We start from the raw sequence: 21,376 nt of genomic DNA, 5'->3' as shown, positions 1-21,376 counted from the left end.
GATAATTCATTAATACTCTTCCTTTGTTCCTCGTCTCACATCATGTCCAGAAATCCTTGGAAGCTGTGACTGAGTATTCCTTGGGGAGGAAAGATTCGTTCAGATCTTCTCAAGAGCTGCTCTTCAGGGACACCACTCCAGGTAAGAAAAGCTCTTGCTGTGTGATGTGAGATTTCAACATTTAGCTGATTCTTTTGTTCCTCTTGATTGGAATCTCTCTGCTACCACCATTTTTCTCTGTCTTACAGAGAGTAGAAAGGTGTCCTTGGAAATTTTAGAATCTCCTCCTCTTTGTGGTGGGGCTGAAGGATTGGCTGAACCACTACTTCAGGTATGGAGGAAAAAGATCAGAAAAGGTCCATGAATCGTGGATGGATTTCATTTTGTTCTAGAGTTTATTATAATAAATTGCTGTTTCTAAGGAATACGAATCTGACATCCAGTCATTCAAAACCGATATGCAGCCTGACCTATCTCTCCCTTTTGAGGGGATCCTTTGTGAGACGCTTTCTCCACCTCTTCTGCTTCACCTTTAGATTTCATTGACCAGATTGTTGTGAACATTGGGGCTCTTCCTTCTGTCTCCCAGGGTTATTCTCACATACCATTTTTTTAAAAAAACTCTCTTCTGCCTTTTCAAAAGAATCTTTGGGACAACCGTGACCTGGTGACTGAGAATCTCCATAGACATATACTGTTACAAGAGATCTCATTCTGAATTCTGCACAAGATACCCATTTTGTTCTCTGAATCTCTCCTTGAATTGGTGGAAGAAAACTGTCAAATTATGCTTGGGACTATCTGTTAATAGGGAAAATTGTTTCCTTGTTCAGGGTGTTGTGTCTTTTGAGGACGTGGCCGTGTATTTCTCCAAAGAGGAGTGGTCTCAACTGGATCCTGACCAAAAAGCGCTCCATGGAGAAGTCATGCTGGAGAATTCCAGGAATCTCTTTTCTCTGGGTAAGAACCCTGTCTTTGCTCAGAAACATAGAAACGTCATGGAGTGGGGAGCTTAGATGTTATTTCTGATAAAACATCACTTATTTATTTATATCCTGCCTTTATTTTTGTAAATAATAATAAAGGCAGGAGACAAGCCCAATATTCCTTCCTTCTGCTGTTTTCCCTACAACAACCACCCTGTGACATAGTTTGAACTGAGAGAGACTGGCCCAAAGTCTCCCAGCCAGCATTCATCCCTAAGACTAGGCTATATTCACAGTCACTTAATTTCTAGCCTGGTGTGTTAACTGTTTCACCAAACTGAATTTATAGAAGAAGGAAATTGATTAGAAGAAAAATTGGAAAATTGGAAATTTACATAAAAGAATTGGTTTTTTTAATGCTTTCTGTTCATAAAATACAACATTTCATGCCATAGAAGATTTTAGCGAGAATCTGAGGGACAGACTAACCATAGGGATGATGTCACCTCTTGAGAAAGATTCTGCCTACCAGGGTATGGTATTCAAACCTGCACCTGGTCACTGGCTCCCAGTTGGGCCTGAGCTGCTATAATCAAGACTGGATGATTCCTGAGTGGGATTTCTATTCTCTGAGATTTGCCCATTTGTCTACCATATTTGGCATCAGCCTAATTGAGGATGGGGAGCTATTGCCATCCAGAAATTCCCCTTGGCTTTCAAAGATTCTGCTCTACAGACAAACCGGGATGAGACTTCCAATGAAGTTGGGGAGCTGGTAGGTATGTTCACCCAGCATGATACCGTGTCCAATGGCCTTCAGGAGTTTGTGGTACCACGGCAGAGTCCCAGGTCAAAGCTTAGATCAGGGTTGTTTCTTAGATTCATAGTGATGTGATCCAATCCTGTTAGATGAGGATCAGTAAAGATACACTTGGAAATGGGTCCTTAAAAAGTTTGGGATCTTCACGTTTGCCAAGAAAGCAGCCAAAATATATTAATGATTCTTTGGCTGAATTTCAGAAGAAAAGGTTTGATTGTTCCCCTTTCTTGCTACATTTCATTTTCATTTTTCTTGTTTAAGGCTTTAATGTTCAAGAGGATAAGAATTGCAAGGAGGAATGCCAAGCCATCCATCTGAAAGAGGAAAATGAGAAATTTGCAGATCAGATGCAACCAATGAGTGATGAAACAAAGCAATCACAAAGTGGAATTAAAAAAGGCTTTCCTCAGGTCAGTTGGCTTCCTAGCTGTACAAACATTGATATGGGAGAAAGAAAGAGCTTAAATAAATCCGATCATCTCATTTCTCATAAAAAGACACATTCAGAAGAGAAACCATATCAGTGCATGGACTGCGGAAAGAGCTTTAGTAGGAAATATGCTCTGATTCACCATAAAACTTTCCATACAGAGAAGAAGCCATATCAATGTATGAAGTGCAGAAAAACCTTCTGTTATTATGACTCTCTGGTGAGACATCAAAGGATTCACAAAGGAGAAAGACCTTATAAATGCATGGAGTGTGGAGAGACCTTTACTTATAGCATTAATCTTAATTCCCACAAGAGGATCCACACAGGAGAGAAGCCATATGAATGCACAGAGTGTGGAAAGGCTTTTAGGCAGAGTAGTAATCTTACCTCCCATAAGAAGATCCACACAGGAAGGAAACCGTATCAATGCATGGACTGTGGAAAGACCTTTACTTGTACCAATGATCTTAATTCCCACAAGAAGATTCACACAGAAGAGAAGCCATTTCAGTGTGTGGAATGTGGAAAGAGCTTTAAGTGGAATTCTGCTCTTACCTCCCACAAAAGAATCCATACAGGAGAGAAACCATATCAATGTAAGGAATGTGGAAAGAGTTTTACTCATTGCAGTCATCTTAATTCGCACAAGAGGATCCACACTGGAGAGAAGCCATTTCAATGCATGGAGTGTGGAAAGACCTTTTATAATAATCATTCTCTTACAAGACATCAAAGGAGTCACAAAGGGTTAAGACCTTATAAATGCATGGAGTGTGGAAAGACCTTTACTTGTAGCAGTAATCTTAATTGCCACAAAATGATCCACACAGGAGAGAAGCCATATCAATGCATAGAGTGTGGAAAGACCTTTACTCAAAACAGTTATCTTAATACCCACAAGAGGATCCACACAGGAGAGAAACCATATCAATGCATGGAGTGTGGAAAGACCTTTACTTGTAGCAGTAATCTTAATTGCCACAAAATGATCCACACAGGAGAGAAGCCATATCAATGCATAGAGTGTGGAAAGACCTTTACTCAAAAGGGTTATCTTAATACCCACAAGAGAACTCACACAGGAGAGAAACCATATCAATGCATGGAGTGTGGAAAAACCTTTACTAGTAGCAGTAGTCTTAACTCCCACAAAAGGATCCACTCAGGAGAGAAGCCGTATCAATGCATGGAATGTGGAAAGACCTTTGCTTATAATAGTTATCTTGATTTCCACAAGAGGACCCACACAGGAGAGAAGCCATATCAATGCATGGAGTGTGGAAAGACCTTTTCTCGTAACACTTATCTTAATACCCACAAGAGGATCCACACAGGAGAGAAATTGTATGAATGCATGGAGTGTGGAAAGACCTTTGCTTTTAGCAGTCGTCTTGATTCCCACAAGAAGACCCACTCGGGACAGAAACCATATCAATGCATGGAGTGTGGAAAGAGCTTTAGTAGTAAATATGCTCTGATTCAGCATAAAAGCATTCATACAGAGGAGAAGGCATATCAATGCATAGAGTGCAGCAAAACTTTCTGTTATTATGAATCTCTTATAAAGCATCAAAGGAATCACAAAGGAGAAAGACCATATAAATGCATGGAGTGTGGAAAGACCTTTACTTGTAGCGGTCATCTTACTTCCCACAAAAAGGTCCATACAGAAGAGAAGCCATTTCAATGTGTGGAATGTGGAAAGAGCTTTAAGTGGAATTCTAGTCTTACCTACCACAAAAGGATCCACACAGGAGAGAAACCATATCAATGTAAGGAGTGTGGAAAGAGTTTTGCTCGTAACAGTCATCTTAATTCGCACAAGAGGATCCACACAGGTGAGAAGCCATATCAGTGCATGGACTGTGAATAGACTTTATATTGTAGCAGTAATCTGAATTCCCATGTAAGGATCCATGTAGGAGAAAAACCATATAAATGTGTGCAATGTGGAGAGGGCTTTAAAAATACTTGTGATCTCACTTTCCATAAAAGAATCTATACCGGAGGGAGGGGGGCAGATGTGTCCCGCATTGAGGTCAGATCCAGCCAATGCAGCCAGCCTCGAAACTCTGAGGAGCTGGCGCACGTCACTTCAGCCTGGTTCACGCCATCCTGGTGTGCATGCTTGGACACAGGGCCCAGATCGCCACCGTTGTTTGCAGAGCAACAAAAGTAGTGTGTGGAACTATGGTAAAGAGAATAGTTGAGATCTTCCAACTTCATGAAATTCTTTTTTTTTTTTTTTTTTGTGAGAAGTTGGAACGTCTGAACTAATTTTTTTTTTAGCGTAGTCCCACAGACTAAGTTAGCTGCCTTGCATGCTGCAGTGGTGAACAGAGCTAGAAAGCAGGTTAGTGAAGGGATGTGGCTGCTCGGGGGTGGTGGTGGTGGTGAGGTTTTGGCAAGGGTGACCTGGTTGAAGGGCACGCAGGTAAGATGGGGCGGGGTGAGTGGCTTCGCAATCACTGCCTTGCTTTGTTCTCCACCCACCCAGCCCCACTTTTCTTTGTTCTTTGCTACTTCTCCTTGCTTGCTGCCATAGCGGAGCAGGATGTTGAGCGACACACTGGTGCGGCCACAAAGGGAGGTGGTGGGAAGGTGGGGAATGAAGCAAGACGGGCGTGGAGCTGCCCCCGTAGCCCACACTGGCTAACTGAGAACCCCGTCGGCCAGGCACTGAAGCGACGCCACTGCTGCTGTAACAAGACAGAGAGAGAGAGAGAGCAAGAGAACAATCCCATCTAATCTCTGCATGTGTATGAAAGAGAGAGAGCTCGCAATCTGTGCTTCAGCTAGGGCACTCGAGCTGGTGAGTGCTACCGCAGCAAGACAGAGACAGCAAGAGAGCAATTCAATACAACCTGTGTGTGTGAGAGAGAGAGAACAATCTGATCCAACATCTTGGGTGCCCCCGCTGAAGCATGGTTCGGACACAGCCACCAGCCCTAGTATAACTCTGAGGTTGGATTCGATCCCCACTCTCCCTCTCCCCGCTCCCTCTCCCTTTCCCTACAGGAGAGCCCTTTTAGGGATTATGTATATAGAAAAGCAACTAACTTATCTCTGTTCTTAAATGCAAAAGCTGTTGCAGATAAAAAAAAAAAGAGGAGCTCTTATCAAGAGGAAAAGAAAAAAAGGGAAGAAGGACCGAAGGAAGGAGATTATAATGAGGGAGAGTGAGGGTCTGAAGTAAATCCTGCCTTAGCTCTTTGCTACTAGCAGTCCTGCTGCCTTTTGCAAGCAACTTTTGAAAGGATTTGGAGCGAGGGAGGAATATTTCAGGTTTTCAGAGACTCAGGCTACTTTGAAGCTATTCAAATACTGCTCAATTATGGTTCTGGATGAAATGGTGAAAGGGCACCAATTTTGGTTTTGTAGCCATTGTGTCATGTTTTTCTGTTATAGAAGACTGAGAAAAATGGGCTCAAAAGAACCAGACTTTGGGCAAGAGAGAGGTGTTAATTTTATTCTTTTTAAATCGCTTCTTAGCTCTACTTCCCTGTTTTTTTCTTTCATTAATGTAGATAATCTCTTCGTTGTTCTTGCAGTGTCACCTTCAAATCCACACTAATCACTTCAAACTTTGGGAGTCTTCAGCTCTTTTGGCCAGAAGAAAATTGGTACTTTGTTTAGTCTGTTTAACTGACATTGTCTTTCAACGTCAACTACTCATAATTCCTGAGCTGTCTTCTATACTGAAAAACCGAAAGGAAACTATTTTTCTTTTTTGCCTCATGGAATTTGAGCTTTATTTGCACTTATCAAGATTTGCCTTCCTGCACTTTGTAATTCTACTTTTCCTCCAGTCCCCCATGAGACACCATTCTCCCATTCATCTCCCCTTCATGGCGCCTTGTTTTGAGGCGAAATTTCTAAAACTTCCATGAGTTTGAGCTTTCTCTCCATTTTGGAACTTTCCTTTTGATGCCCCTTTTTCAAGCAAGATGGTTTCTTCTTCTCATTTTTGCTGCCACCATTTGCTCTTTTGAGCTGCTGTTAGCTGCCGAGAGGCATGAATTTGAAAAGGCAACTGAAATAATGGAAATAAAACATCAGTACAAATCTTAATTGTCCTAAGTCAAGGGTGTCAAACTCGATTTCCTTGAGGGCTGGATCAGCATTGGGCCATAAGGGGCGTGCATAAGCGCACAAACGTGCCTACCGTTCCTGTCCTATTGTTTTTTTCTTTTCTTCTTCCTATATATATATGCTTATCCCTCCTAATATTTACTCATATATATGTCTATATAATCTTTTTGTGTGATGCCTACATATATTGTTGTGACAAATAAATAAATGAAAAATAAATACAATAAATTGTGGTTGTTTGGGGGTGGGGGTGGGGACAGGGCTGAGGTGGTTGACAGGGCCGGGCATGGCCAGCATGACGTCACTCGTGGGTGGTGCCTGTGGGTTTAGTGTGGGAGGAGGTGAGGCAGGGCAGCTACAACCTTTCTACCTTCAGCTGCTTTTGGCGCCACTCAGTTTTACATTGGTCCGGTCTGGTCTGGTGGGGGGGGGGATTATTTTCTGCCTTCTCCACCGCACCATGAACTGGGATTAACCATCCCCCATCTAGTGTGATGCCCCTCATCCGAGTCCCACATGGAACATGAGGATGCCCTCCGTGTCCTCTGGCATCGCTCGCAGGATCCTCCAGGGGGCTCCCTCGGTAACCGTTGGAAGGGTCTTGCAGACACCCCTCCCACTCCCGCTTTCGAAGAAAACTGAGCATGCGCATTGTTCTTTCCCGTCACGTGTTCTCCGGACCTCCCCCCCCCTCCACTTTTTTTTCCCAGAGAAGGCTGAGAGCGCATCTGCCTTTTTTTACCGTCTCCGATCCGGCTTCCCTTCGCTGTGAGCCTTGGCTGAGTTTCTCCAGAAGTCCAAGAGTTTGCAGGGAAATCTTACACGGATGGAGATCTAGACGTTGTTATTGGAGGCGTGCATGGCGACCTGCAAAACTTCATCAGGTTCGGAGTTATGGGAAAGGGAGATCCCGTGGTCCCATGTTCCACTGCCGCCCACCCACCGTACATGTACGGGCCAGGCAGGGGAGAAAGCAAAGATCCCTCTCCTCCTCTTCTTTAGGCTGGGAGAAGCGACCTGTCGAAGTCGCCCCTGCTTGCTTTGCATGCAAGTCTGCAACTCCGTGTGCAAGAAATTGGATATAAGGTGTGCAAGGACTGGAACTTTGTTTCCTGGTTTCCAGCCTTTCAGGACCAACTGGTTCTTCCAGCACCACCAGCATGAATCCTCCACATCATGGATAGTTTATTCATTGAGATATTAGTTCTTTATGCCTAGGAGAATGTTTTTAAACTCTGTCTTCTGGAGTCTCAATCGCTGTTTGTGAATCATAAGAGATTTATGATTCCAATTGTGCAAAAGATTGTTTTTTACTTTGCAAGCAGCCATCAAAATTATTAGAGTAAATAATCAAAAACTAGAAGCCCAAAACTTTTCTAAATGTATTTATCCAATATTTTCAGTCCTTGTTTGAAGCAGATCTAGAAAGGTGATTCTGAATTTACTGCAGTAGTCAGTCTCCCTGATAAGATAACCTCCTCCTCACAGATATTGCTGGATTTTTTTCTTTGTTTGTGGTGGAGGAGGAAGAGCTTGCTCAGTATTCAGATTTGTCACCCTATTGAACAGGATGTGTTTTCCATTTCAGATATATAAGTTGGACATCTTTCCTGATTCCTCTTCAGTCCAGAGTGTCTTATATGGGAAGAGGGCTGACTGGCCTTCAGGTGTTGGCAAGACCGCTTCTGATTAAAAAAACCTGAGGAGATCCATTCATCCGTTTTGGAGCTGGATTAGAGACCAAAGAGAAAATGGAAGGACAAAACCCACCAAATGCAGGAGTTGGAAAAGGCCCTCCAGCTACTCAGCTTTTGAGCTGTGCAAAGAATGGGGCAAGTCCTGGCCAGAAGAGCCATACAGAGGAAGCCAACAGTTCAAATATCCAATATTGTCACTTCAGAATGGTGCCATTCCAGGATGGGAAGAGTCCCCGAGATGTTTGCACTCAGCTTCACCGCCTTTGCGGTCAATGGCTGAAGCCGGAAAGACACACAAAGGCTCAGATGCTGGACTTGGTGCTCCTGGAGCAGTTCTTGACTGTCCTTCCCCCAGAGATGGAGAAATGGGTGCGGGAGTGTGGAGCAGAGACCAGTTCCCAGGCGGTGTCCCTGGCCGAAGGCTTCTTGCTGACTCAGGAGGAGGAAAAGAGGCAAGAAGAGTTGCAGGTGGGAGAATGTAGTCATGGCAGCTCTAAAGAGGATCTCTCTGAATCTGTGAATTCCTTTTTTGCAGAGTTTTCTGAGATTATTAACTCCTATGAACAGTTATTCCATTTTTCTTACAGAAAATGTATTTGGGGCAATTTTTCCATTCTCTTTCGAGTCTTGCAAACCGACATTGGGGTCTGCTGGTTTAAAAGTACAGTATGATAATTCCTTAGTGCTCTTTCTTTGTTTCTCATATCACATCATGTCCAGAAATCCTTGGAAGCTGTGACTGAGTATTCCTTGGGGAGGAAAGATTCGTTCAGATCTTCTCAAGAGCTGCTCTTCAGGGACACCACTCCAGGTAAGAAAAGTTCTTGCTGTGTGATGTGAGATTTCAACATTTAGCTGATTCTTTTGTTCCTCTTGATTGGAATCTTTCTCTCTCTCTTTATAACAAATCTGCTTCCCCCATTTTTCTCTGTCTTACAGAGAGTAGAAAGCTGTCCTTGGAAATTTTAGAATCTCCTCCTCTTTGTGGTGGGGCTGAAGGATTGGCTGAACCACTACTTCAGGTATGGAGGAAAAAGATCAGAAAGTGTCCATGAATCTTGGATGGATTTCATTTAGTTCTAAAGTTTATTGTAGTAAATTTCTGTTTCTAATCAACAAATCTGACATCCGGTCATTCAAAACCGATATGCAGCCTGGCCTATCTCTCCCTTCTGAGGGGATCCTTTGTGAGACACTTTCTCCACCTCTCCTTGCTTTGCCATCAGATTTCATTGACCAGATTGTTGTCAGCATTGGGTTGGTTCCTTCTGTCTCCCAGGGTTATACTCACATACCATTAAAAAAAATACTCTTTTCTGCCTTTTCAAAAGAATCTTCCGGACAATTGTGACCTGGTGATTGAGAATCTCCATAGATATATACTATTACAAGAGATCTCATTCTGAATTCTGCACAGTATGCCTATTTTGTTCACTGGATCTTTTTCGCTTGGTGGAAGAAAACTGGAAAATTATTCTTGGGATTATCTGTTAAAAGGCAAACTTGTTTCCTTGTTCAGGATGTTGTGTCTTTTGAGGAAGTGGCCGTGTATTTCTCCAAAGAGGAGTGGTCTCAACTGGATGCTGACCAAAAAACACTCCATGGAGAAGTCATGTTGGAGAATTCCAGGAATCTGGCTTCTCTGGGTAAGAATCCCTATCTGTGCTGAGCAACATAGAGATGTTATGGAGTGGGACTTAAATATTATTTCTGATAAAAAGACTTATTTATTTATATCTAAATAAGCAGACATACACTGTGACATGGATTTAGCTGAGAGAGACCAGCCAGCATTCATCCCTAAGGCTGATCTAGAACTCACTGACCTAGTTTCTAGCCTGGTGCCTTAACCATTTGACCAAACTGAATTAATAGGAGAAGGAAATTTATTGAAAGAAAAATTGGAAAATTGAAAATTTACATAAAGGAATTGGTTTTTTTAATCCTTTCTGCTCATAAAATACAACATTTCATGCCATAGAAGATTTTAGCGAGAATCTGAGGGACAGACTAACCATAGGGATGATGTCACCTCTTGAGAAAGATTCTGCCTACCAGGGTACGGTATTCAAATCTGCACCTGGTCACTGGCTCCCCGATGGGCCTGAGCTGCTATAACCAAGACTGGATGATTCCTGAGAGGGATGTCCATTCTCTGAGATTTGCTCATTTGTCTACCATATTTGGCATCAGCCTAATTGAGGGTGGGGAGCTATTGCCATCCAGAAATTCCCCTTGGCTTTCAAAGATTCTGCTCTACAGACAAACCGGGATGAGACTTCCAATGAAGTTGGGGAGCTGGTAGGTATGTTGTTCACCCAGCATGATACCGTGTCCAGTGGCCTTCAGGAGTTTGTTGCACTATGGCAGAGTCCCAGGTCAAAGCTTAGATCAGGGTTGTGTCTTAGATTCATAGTGATGTGATCCAATCCTGTTAGATGAGGATCAGTAAAGATACACTTGGAAATGGGCCCTTGCTAAAATCTTTGTTTGAAATCTTCGTATTTGCCAACAAAGCAGCCAAAATATATTCATGATTCTTTGGCTGAATTTCAGAAGAATTGTAATTGTTCCCCTTTGTTGCTACATTTCATTTTCATTTTTCTTTTTCAAGGCTTTAAGGGGCAAGAGAATAAGAATTGCAAGGAGGAACACCAAGCGATCCATTTGAAAGTGGGGGAAAGGAAATTTGCAGATCAGATGCAACCAAAGAGGGATGAAACAAAGCAATCACAAAGTGGAATTAAAAAAGGCTTTCCTCAGGTCAGTTGGCTTCCTAACCGTACAAACATTGTTATGGGAGAAAGACCATATCAATGCATGGAATCTGGAAAGAGCTTTAATAAATCTAATCATCTCATTTCTCATAAAAAGACACATTCAGAAGTGAAACCATACACCTGCATGGAGTGTGGAAAGACCTTTCGTACTAATGACTCTCTTAGAACTCACAAAAGGAATCACAAAGGAGAATTTTACAAATGCTTGGAGTGTGGAAAGAACTTTACTCGTAAAAGTAATCTTAATTCCCATAAGAGGATCCACACAGAAGGGAAACCATATCAGTGCATGGACTGTGGAAAGAGCTTTAGTAGAAAATATGCTCTGATTCACCATAAAACTATCCATACAGAGAAGAAGCCATATCAATGCATGGAATGCGGAAAAACCTTCTGTTATTATGAATCTCTTACAAAACATGAAAGGAATCACCAAGGAGAAAGACCTTATAAATGCATAGAGTGTGGAAAGACATTTACTTCCAGTAGTAGTCTCAATTTACATATGAGGACCCACACAGGAGAGAAACCATATCAATGCATAGAATGTGGAAAGTCATTTACTTGCAGTAGTAGTCTCCATTCACATATGAAGATGCACACAGGAGAGAAGCCATATAAATGTGTGGAATGTGGAAAGGGCTTTAAGTGGAATTCTAGTCTTACCTCCCACAAAAGGATCCACACAGGAGAGAAACCATATCAATGTAAGGAGTGTGGAAAGAGTTTTGCTCGTAACAGTCATCTTAGTTCGCACAAGAGGATCCACACAGGTGAGAAGCCATATCAGTGCATGGAGTGTGAAAAGACTTTTCATTCTAGCAGTAATCTGAATTCCCATAAACGGAATTGTGCAGGAGAAAAACCATATAAAAGTGTGCAATGTGGAGAGGGCTTTAAAAATACTTGTAATCTCACTTTCTATGAAAGAACCCATCCTGCGGGGGGCAGATGCGTCCCACAATGAGATCGCATCCCGCCCATGCAGCCATCCTGGAAACTAAGGAGTTGGCCTGTGTCACTTCAGTCCAGCCCATGCCATCCTGGCGTGCGTGCATGCGCACAGGGGCTCAGATTTTGTTGCAGAGCAACAAAAGTAGTCTGTGGAACTACTGTAAAAAGAATAGTTGAGAACTTCCAACTTCATGAAATTCTTTTTTTTTTTTTTGTGAGAAGTTGGAACATCTGAACTAATTTTTTTAGCGTAGTCCCACAGACTAGGTTAGCTGCTCTGCCTCCTACAGTGGTGAACAGAGCTGGAAAGCAGGTTAGTGAAGGGATGTGGCTACTTTGGGGGATTGGGGGGGTGAGGGTTTGGCATGGGTGGCCTGGTTGAAGGGCCCTCGGGTAAGATGGGGCCGGGTGATGGGGCAGCTTTGGAGTCCCTGTCTTGGGTCGTCCTCCACCCACCCACCCACCCCCACCTTGCTTCATTCTTCACCACTTCTCCTTACTTGCTGCAGGACATTGAGCAACACATTGTTGGGGTGGCTACACCAAGAGGAGTTGGGGAGGTGGAGGATGAAGCAAGACAGGTGCGGAGCTTCCCCCCACAGCCCACACTGGCTTAGTTGACCGCCCCTCCGGCCAAGCACTCAAACGCCACCACTGCCAGTATAGCGAGAAAGAGAGAGAGCAAGAGAACAATCTGATCCAATCTGTGTGTGTGTGTATGAGAGAGAGAGAGAGAGAGAGATCTGTGCTTCAGCCAGGGCCCTCAAGCTGGTGAGTGCTACCGCGGCAAGAGAGAAACAGAGAGCAAGAAGACAATCCGATCCAACCTGTGTGTGTGTAAGAGAGAGAGAGCAATCTGATCCAACATCTTGGGTGTCCCAGCTGAAGCATGGTTCGCACACAGCCGCCAGCCCTAATATAACTGAAGTAGGATTCGATCCCTCTCTCCCGCCCCCCCGCTCTCCCTCTGCCCCCCCATCCCTTTCCCTACAGGAGACCCCTTTTAAGGATTATGTATATAGAAAAGCAACTAACTTACCTCTGTTCTTAAACGCAAAAGCTGTTGTACATAAAAAAAGAGGAGCTCTTATCAACTATCAGAGCTATCATTTTGACAGTTTTGCCGTACTGTTGTCTGTGGACGTCCCCACGAAATGCAAGTGAGCCTGGTTTGCTCTCAGTCTTTTAAGTGGCCACAAACTACTAGCAAAAGTGGCATTTGATCAAAAGTCGAGGAGGCATCAAGAAATGTTTCGCCTTTTCCATTTGAGCATCCAAGAAGGGCCAAGAAAGACAAAGGAAAAGAAGGAAAGGGAAAGACAGCAAGGAAGAGGAAAGAGGGGAAGGGTGAAGAAAGAAAGGATAATGAAGAGGGAAGGAAAAAGAAAAAGAGGGAAGAAGGATGGAAGGAAGGAGATTGTAATGGGGGGAGTTCTGAGGTAAATCCTGCCTTAGCACTTGGCTACCAGCAGCCCTGCTGCCTTTTGCCATCCCCTTGTTCCGTCCTCCGGACCTCTCCTGGTGTTCTCCCATCCTATTGCTGAGGATGCTTTGGTTACAAAGCCAGGTCCCCTCGCAAGGAGAGGTAGAGATTCACACACTTCGCCCTCCCGCACACAACATGAACAACCTGGTCAAGGAGAATGAGCACAACAGCAATGGGAGCTGGACGCGCCTACTCCCCCCCCCCTCCGAAGTCAACCATAACCCTGATGCAGCCCTCAATGAACTTGACTTTGACACCCTTGCCATAGAAGGATCCACCCGCAGGAGAAACCATATCAATAAAGGAAATGTGGGAAGAGCTTCAATAGAAATACAGGTTTAGGCCTGCAATTGAGCCCAAAATTCCAATAGTTAAGTGAAACAGTTGTTTAGCGAGTTGTGCTCCATTTCACAACTTTTTTTTGTCACATTTGTTAAGTGAATCATTGCATTTGTTAAATTAGTAAACACAATTGTGAGGTGAATCTGGTTTTTCCATTGATTTTGCTGGTCAGAAGGTTACAAAAGGTACATGACCCAGGGATATTGTAACCATTATAAATGGGGTCAGTTGCCAAACAGCTGAACGTTGATCAGGTTACTATGAGGATACTGCAATAGTCGTAAGTGTGAAAGTCACTTTTTTCAGTGCTGGTGTAACTTTGAACGATCCCTAAACGAACGGTTGTAAATTGAGTTAATTAAAATCCCATACAAATACCATTTGAGTAATAAAATAAATACTAGCTTGCATAACTTGCGTTTCTTGTGCAAACCAGAACAAGAATGATCCCTCATCCTGCTTGTGCTTTTTCTAAGATCAAATAGTCAGTGGTCTTTTCTGCATATAGAAATATTCCTGATTGTTTTTTCATTATTATCATTATTATTATTATTATTATTATTATTATTATTATTATTATTATTATTATTATTATTATTATTATTATTATTATTATTACATTTATATCCCGCCCTTCTCCGAAGACTCAGGGCGGCTTACAGTATATAAGGCAATAGTCTCATTCTATTTGTATATTTACAAAGTCAACTTATTGCCCCCCCAACAATCTGGGTCCTCATTTTACCTACCTTATAAAGGATGGAAGGCTGAGTCAACCTCGGGCCGGGCTTGAACCTGCAGTAATTGCAGGCTACTGTGTTCTAATAACAGGCTCCTTACAGCCTGAGCTATTCCGGCCCTTATTCCAAAATATTGAAATATTCCAAAATATCAAACTCAATTAATCATGTTCTTCTTCAACAAATAGTTTAGGTAAAAGGAAAAAAAACCACAACTTTATTAGAGATTAAAGATTAACTACATGTAAATCCTTCCTATGTTTGTCCTCTTATACTAGATATTTCGTATATTGATACTATATGATGTTATCTCTAATATACTATTTTATATTACATACTGGTGTACATCTATACTAACACTGGACCGTCTTTAATTCCTCTCTGGAGTTTCCTCTGTTGTTTTTCCTCTTTATTAATGGACTGCAGGTAAAGCGCTGGGACTTACCAATATTGGGCTATTGCGATGTCACACTTTATGACCACATAATTTAGTAATGGAAATTTTATTCTGGCTGTGCACCGCCCTGAGTCCTTCAGGAGAAGGGCGGTATACAAATTAAAATATTATTATATTATTATTATATTATTAAGTTCTGATCCAAATTCTATTACTTAACCAGGAACTACATGTACAGGTGGTCCACAATATATGACCACAATTGAGGCAAGAATTGAGGTTGCTAAGTGAGAAATTTGTTAAGTGAGGCTTGCCCCATTTTACCACCCCTCTTGCCAGACTTTAAGTGAGTCACTCTAATTTTGAAATTAGTGACGTGGTTGTTAAATTAATCGGCCTCCCCATTGATTTTGCTTGTCAGAAGGTTGCAAAAGTTGATCACGTGCCCCTGGGACATTGCAACTGTCGTAAATTTGAGTCAGTTGTCGAGCATCCACGTGTTAATTACGTGACCATAATTCAAGTGTGGAAAATGGTAATAAGTCATTTTTTTCAATGTCATTGTAAGTGCATTGCTCAGCCTCTTGCTCCGTTACATTGGCAATCAAGAAGAAGAAGTGGCGAAGAATGAAGATGAATGAAAGAAGGTGTTGGGGGGTGGAAGATGAAGCAAGGGAGGGGGTACAGAATTGCCCCATCCCAACTTACCTGAGGGCCCTTCAGCGTGACCACTCATGCCAAACCGTCACCCCTGAGTTTTCCAACCACCAGATGACACAACCTGGGCTTCAAAGAGAGGCTCCTGTTCCTTTGGAGCCTCCACAGAGATTTTCTCTATATCGCAGATTGTTCTTAGACATTAAAAGAAAAAGGAAAGTCTAGAAATTGTTACCTGCTGCAGACAGGCAATGTCAGAGGGAGCCTTTCCTTTTACTCCAATGCCCATCATCCCAGGCCAGCATGGAACATGATTTGTCCTACGTCCTGCCAAAGTCCATTTGGCGTTGCATCCAGGATCCACCAGGGGGCTCCCCAGGTAGCGGTTGAAAAGGCAAGGCGACCCTCACCCACTTCAGGAGAGAATTGAGCATGCGCTCTTTAACCACCTCTGAGACCCTCGCGGGGCATTTTGCAGAGAAGAGTGAAAGTACATACATCCTTTCTTATAGTGCCCGATTCTGCTCCCCTCCCGCCCCTCCCTCGCTACGAGCCTTTCCAGCAGTCCAAGAGGCTGCATTGAAGTCTTGCAGGGATGGAGATCAAGACCTGACTCCGGAGCTCAGTAAGTGGGGGGGGGCTTTTTCTTCCACGGGCTGGATTGTGTGTGGAGATACGCAAAACTTCATTAAGTTCGGAGTCCTGGAAAGTGGGGAGCCCCTTGTCCCATGTTCCCCTGCTGCCCCTGTGCATGCATACATGGGTGAGGCAGGGAAGAAATCGAAAGCTACGGTCCCGCTGTGTTGCCTCCAGGAAGAAAATGGGGACCACCAGAAACGTTGGAGCCATTCAGGATTAGGCGAAAAGTGAGAAACCTCTTTCCAGGAGAAGCCTGGATCAAATGTTAGGTCGTAGCTGGTTTATTGATTCGGGTAGTATTATGTTTGCATTGAATCGTGGTTTCTTGATTGCGATTTCTCAGCTACCCATAGCGATTTGGGCCAGGACGTTAATGGGTTCTGCTATCTAGTAGCAGAACTTCCAGTATGAAGTTATAATGAACATTCAGATATTAATTTACCTGTTAAATCGATTTAGAAAGCAACTCATTTCAATGGCTGTTTGTGACCTGAGACATTTATCATCTGAATTGTACAGAGGTTGTTTTCAATGTTGCAACCAGCCATCAAATTTATTTGAATAAATAAGTAGGAATTAGAAATCAAAAACATTTTAAATGTATGCATCCAAAGTTTTTAGTTCTTGATAGAAGGTGATGCAGAAAGTTACTACGGAATTTTTTTTTTCCATACGCAGATATGTTAGCCTACCAACTAATAAGATTTCCTCCCTCTTTCCAGATATTGTGGGTTCATAAGAATGTCTTATGTGGGTTTTCCTGGATGCTCAGTTGTCTGGAAGTTTCTTTTGTTTTCCATTTCAGATATATAAGTTGGAAATCTTTCCTGGAGTCGGAAGTATCTTGTGTGGGAAGAGGGCTGAATGGCCTTTAGGAGATTTGGCCAGACATCTTCTGATTAGTAAAACTTGGGAGATCCATCCATCCATTTTGGAATTGAATTAGAGACCAGAGAGAAGATGGAGGGACAATGCCCAGCAGATGCAGGAGTTGGAAAAGGCCCTCCAGCTACTCAGCCTTGGAGCTATGGGAAGAATGGGGCAAGTTCTGGGCAGAAGAGCCAAGAAGAGGAAGCCAACAATTCAGAGGTTCAATGCTGTCTCTTCAGAAAAGTGCAATTCCAGGAGGGGAAGAGTCCCCAAGATGTTTGCACTCAGCTTCACCTCCTTTGCTGTCAATGGCTGCAGCCAGAAAGACACACCAAGGCTCAGATGCTGGACCTGGTACTCCTGGAGCAGTTCCTGGCTGTTCTTCCCCCAGAGATGGAGAAATGGGTGCGGGCGTGTGGAGCGGAGACCAGTTCCCAGGCGGTGGCCCTGGCCGAAGGATTCCTCCTGGCCTAGGAGTCGGAAAAGATGCAGGTGTGAGAATGTAATCATTTCGGCTCTAAAGAGGATCTTTCTGAATTTGTCAATTTCTTTTTGGTAGCGTTTTCTGGGATTATTAATACCTAAGGCCAGTTTCATTTTTCTTCCAGAGGATGTGTTTGGGGCATTTCTTCCATTCTCTTTCGACTTTAAAATGGACATTGGGGTTTACTAGTTTAAAGCTGCAGAATGATAATTCCTTAGTGTTCTTTCTTTGTTTCTCGTATCACATCATGTCCAGAAATCCTTGGAAGCTATGACTGAGTATCCCAAGGGGAGGAAGGATTCATTCAAATCTTCTCAGGAGCTGCTGTTCAGGGAGACCTTATGCAAAGATCAAAGTCAGGACATCACTCCAGGTAAGAAAAGCTCGTTCTCTATCAACGTAACATTTAGCTGATTCTTTTGCTCCTCTTGATTGGAATCTCTCTTTAACAAATCTGCTTCCATCATTTTTCTCTTTCTCGCAGAGAGTAGAAAGATGTCCTTGGAATTTTTTGAATCACTTCATCGTTGTGGTGGAGCTGAAGGATTGGCTGAGCCGCTACTTCAGGTAAGGAGGAGAAAGATCGGAAAACGTCCATGAATCTTGAATGGATTTCATTTTGTTCCAAAGTTCAGTGTAATAAATTGCTGTTTCTAAGCAATACGAATCTGATATTAGACTCAAAATTGATATTTAGTTTAGCCTATCTTTTCCTTCTGAGGGGATCCTTTGTGAAGCACTTTGTCCACCCCTCCTGCTTCACAGTCAGATTTCATTGACCAAACTGTTATCAGCATCTGAGCTCTTCTTCCCTGGATTGCCCAGGGTCATTCTCACATGCCATTACGAAAAATACTCTTTTTTTTTCTTTTGAAAAGCATCTTTGGACAACTATGACCTGGTGATTGAGAATCTCCATAGACATACCCTGTTACAAGCTTTATCAGTGGATAAAGTAAGCCATTAGCAAAAATGTCAGGCAGGTTTTGCCAGTATTTGGCATTGCCAACCCTAGGAAGAATTGGAGCAACTGATAATTGGTGAATTAAGACCCAACTACCATTTGACCAAGAAAACTATTTTAGGTAGCTGCACTGAAAGGCATTCCAACATGATCCAATGTGCTTCAGTTATGTCATCAGTCAAAAGCAGTGAGATCTCATTCTGAATTCTGCACAAGATGCCCATTTTGTCCACCGGATCTCTCTCCTTGAATTGGTAGAAGAAAACTATCAAATTATTCCTGAGATTATCTGTTAAAAGGAAAACTTGTTTCATTGTTCAGGATGTTGTGTCTTTTGAGGAAGTGGCTGTGTATTTCTCCAAGGAGGAATGGTCTCAACTGGATGCTGACCAAAAAGCGCTCCATGAAGAAGTCATGCTGGACAATTCCAGGAATCTGTTTTCTCTGGGTAAGAATCCCTATCTGTACTCTGAAACATAAAAAAGTCATGGGGTCCGAGAAGGGGACTTAGATGTTATTAAAAAATAGGTTAACTGAAATTAGTAATTTAAAAAACCACTTATTTATTTATATCCTGTCTTTATTTTTTGTAAATAATAAAGGTAGTGGCCAAACTCAGTATTCCTTAGTCCTCCTGTTTTCCCTACAACAGCAATCCTGAGACATGGATTGAGCTGAGAGAGACTGGCCCAAAGTCACCTAACCAGCATTCATCCCTAAGAGTGAACTACTCATTGATCTAGTTTCTACCCTAGTGCCTTAACCATTTGACCAAACTAACTTTATGGAACAAGGAAAGTTACTGAAAGATAACTTGGAAAACTGCATAGCCTCTCTTTTTACATAAAGGAAATGTTTTTAATACTTTCTGCTCATAAAGTACAAAATATTCATTTCCATGCCACAGAATATATTAGTAAGAATCTGAGGGCTAGGCTGCACATAGGGATGGTGTGGCTCTCTGGAGAAAGATCCTGCCTACCAGAGTTGGTTTTCACTCCCGAATCTCATCTCTAGGTCCCTGATAGCCCTGGGCTGCTATAACCAAAACTATATGGGTCCTGAGTGGGATGTCCCTTCTCTGAGATGTGCCCTAATTGCACTAATGTACAATTAGTGTACCAATTGAGTATGTGGGCTATTGCCATCCAGAAATTCCCCTTGGCTTTCAAAGATTCTGCTCTGCAGACAAGCTGGGATGAGAGTTCCAATGAAGTTGGGGAGCTGGTAGGTATTTTGTTGACCCAGTATGATACCGTGTCCAACGGATTTCAGGAGTTTGTGGCACCATGGCAGAGTCCCAGGTCAAAGATTAGATCAGGGTTGTGTCTTAGATTCATAGTGATGGGATCCAATCCTGTTAGATGAGAATCAATAGGGATACATTTGGAAATGGGTCCTTGCTAAATTCTTATTTTGAAATCTTTATGTTTGCCACCAAAGCAGCCAAAATATATTCATGATTCTTTGGTTAAATTTCAGAAGAAAAGGTTTGATTGTCCTCCTATTCTTGCTACAGTTTTCATTTTTCTTTTTAAAGGCTATAATGGACAGAAGAATAAGAATTGCAAGGAGGAATGCCAAGCAATCCATTTGAAAGAGGGGAAAGGGAAGCGATATCAATGCATGGAGTGTGGAAAGACGTTTACTCATAGCAGTAGTCTCCATTCCCATAAGAGGATCCACAGAGGAGAGAAGCCATATCAATGTGTGGAGTGTGGAAAGACCTTTAGTAGGAAAAACGTTCTGATTCAGCATAAAACTATCCATTCAGAGGAGAAGTTATATCAATGCATAGAATGTGGAAAGTCCTTCTCTTACTATAGCTCTTTCATAATCCATCGAAGGAATCACAAAGGAGAAAGACCTTATAAATGCACGGAGTGTGGAAAGACCTTTACTTGTAGGAGTAGTCTCAATTCCCATAAGAGGATCCATACAGGAGAGAAACCATATCAATGCATGGAATGTGGAAAGACCTTTCCCTGTAGCAGTCGTCTTAATTCCTATAAGAGGATCCACACAGGAGAGAAGCCATATCAATGCAAGGAATGTGGAAAGACCTTCTCTTATTATAGTTCTCTTACAATCCATCATAGGAATCACAAAGGAGAAAGACCATATCAATGCATGGAGTGTGGAAAGGGTTTTAGCAGTAGTAGTCATCTTAATTCCCATAAGAGGATCCACACAGGAGAGAAACCCTATCGATGCATGGAGTGTGGAAAGAGCTTCTGTTATTCTAAGTCTTTTGTAAGGCATCAAATGAATCACAAAGGAGAAAGACCTTATAAGTGCATGGTGTGTGGAAAGAGCTTTACTTGTACCAGTCATCTTAAGACTCATCAGATGATCCACATAATAGAGAAGCCATATCATTGTGTGGAGTGTGGAAAGACCTTCTGTTACAATCGTTCTCTTATACTCCATCAAAGGATTCACAAAGGAGAAAGACCATATCAATGCATGGAGTGTGGAAAGACCTTTACTTGGAGTAGTAATCTCAATTCACATAAGAGGATGCACACTGAAGAGAAACCATATCAATGTAAGGACTGTGGAAAGATCCTTACTTCTACCAGCAGTCTTAATTCCCACAAGAAGACCCACACAGGAGAGAAGCCATATCAATGTATGGAGTGTGGACTTCCCAGAACAGAATACAGGGTATTGTAACTAACAAACATAATCTAAAATATAACATAAAACATATTCCATTTCACACCATCACACTATCAATTCCCTTCTTTCTTAAACTAATACATAATAATTCCTAACTTCACTCAAAAACTAATTGATATTTTTTAATCTGATACTTATTTTGAATATAATCAATCCACTTCCTCCATTCCAATATATATTTTTCTTGTGTACAGTCTTTCAAGTAGGCAGAAATTTTTGCCATTTCTGCTAAATTTGATACTTTACTAATCCATTCTCCAATTGTAGGTAAGTCTTCTTTCTTCCAATATTGTGCAATCAATAATCTTGCAGCAGTTATTAAATTCAGAATCAGTTTTGTCTCTATAACAGTGCAATCTGAGATTATTCCTAATAAAAGAACTGTGGAACAAACTTGATCTTCTTTTCAAAAT

At 42.3% G+C, this 21,376-nt stretch overlaps 2 protein-coding genes across 2 annotated transcripts; both read left to right on the top strand.

Annotated features, from left to right (window-relative positions):
- The first annotated feature begins 2,168 nt into the window (after positions 1-2,168).
- LOC131192037 (zinc finger protein 850-like) lies at positions 2,169-5,896 on the top strand. Its single transcript, XM_058170811.1, has 2 exons — positions 2,169-4,017; positions 5,731-5,896. Exons 1-2 carry the CDS (start codon positions 2,190-2,192, stop codon positions 5,751-5,753), a joined length of 1,851 nt encoding a protein of 616 aa, XP_058026794.1. The 5' UTR covers positions 2,169-2,189; the 3' UTR covers positions 5,754-5,896.
- Positions 5,897-6,989: 1,093 nt separating this feature from the next.
- Positions 6,990-21,098, top strand: LOC131189542 (zinc finger protein 14-like). The gene is made up of 13 exons (XM_058165690.1): positions 6,990-7,357; positions 7,860-8,436; positions 8,689-8,779; positions 8,908-8,990; positions 9,488-9,614; positions 10,583-11,709; positions 12,212-12,283; positions 17,152-17,238; positions 17,308-17,325; positions 17,573-17,690; positions 17,802-17,884; positions 18,603-18,729; positions 19,822-21,098. The coding sequence occupies exons 2-13, from the start codon at positions 8,023-8,025 to the stop codon at positions 20,955-20,957; spliced, it is 3,483 nt and encodes a 1,160-aa protein (XP_058021673.1). The 5' UTR covers positions 6,990-7,357; positions 7,860-8,022; the 3' UTR covers positions 20,958-21,098.
- Positions 21,099-21,376: the final 278 nt, after the last annotated feature.

Source organism: Ahaetulla prasina, chromosome 2 (genome assembly GCF_028640845.1).
Source record: "Ahaetulla prasina isolate Xishuangbanna chromosome 2, ASM2864084v1, whole genome shotgun sequence".
Lineage (NCBI taxonomy): Eukaryota > Metazoa > Chordata > Lepidosauria > Squamata > Colubridae > Ahaetulla > Ahaetulla prasina.
This window is presented reverse-complemented; position numbering and strand designations above follow the sequence as displayed.

Coding starts and splice junctions, on each gene's coding strand:
- LOC131192037 (XM_058170811.1), top strand. CDS start 2,190: ATGGGAGAAAGAAAGAGCTTAAATAAATCCGATCATCTCATTTCTCAT. Junction 4,018..5,730: donor GCACAAGAGGATCCACACAG/GTGAGAAGCCAT, acceptor TTGTTCTTGCAG/TGTCACCTTCAAATCCACAC.
- LOC131189542 (XM_058165690.1), top strand. CDS start 8,023: ATGGAAGGACAAAACCCACCAAATGCAGGAGTTGGAAAAGGCCCTCCA. Junction 8,780..8,907: donor CTTCAGGGACACCACTCCAG/GTAAGAAAAGTT, acceptor TCTGTCTTACAG/AGAGTAGAAAGCTGTCCTTG. Junction 17,885..18,602: donor TGGCTGAGCCGCTACTTCAG/GTAAGGAGGAGA, acceptor TTCATTGTTCAG/GATGTTGTGTCTTTTGAGGA.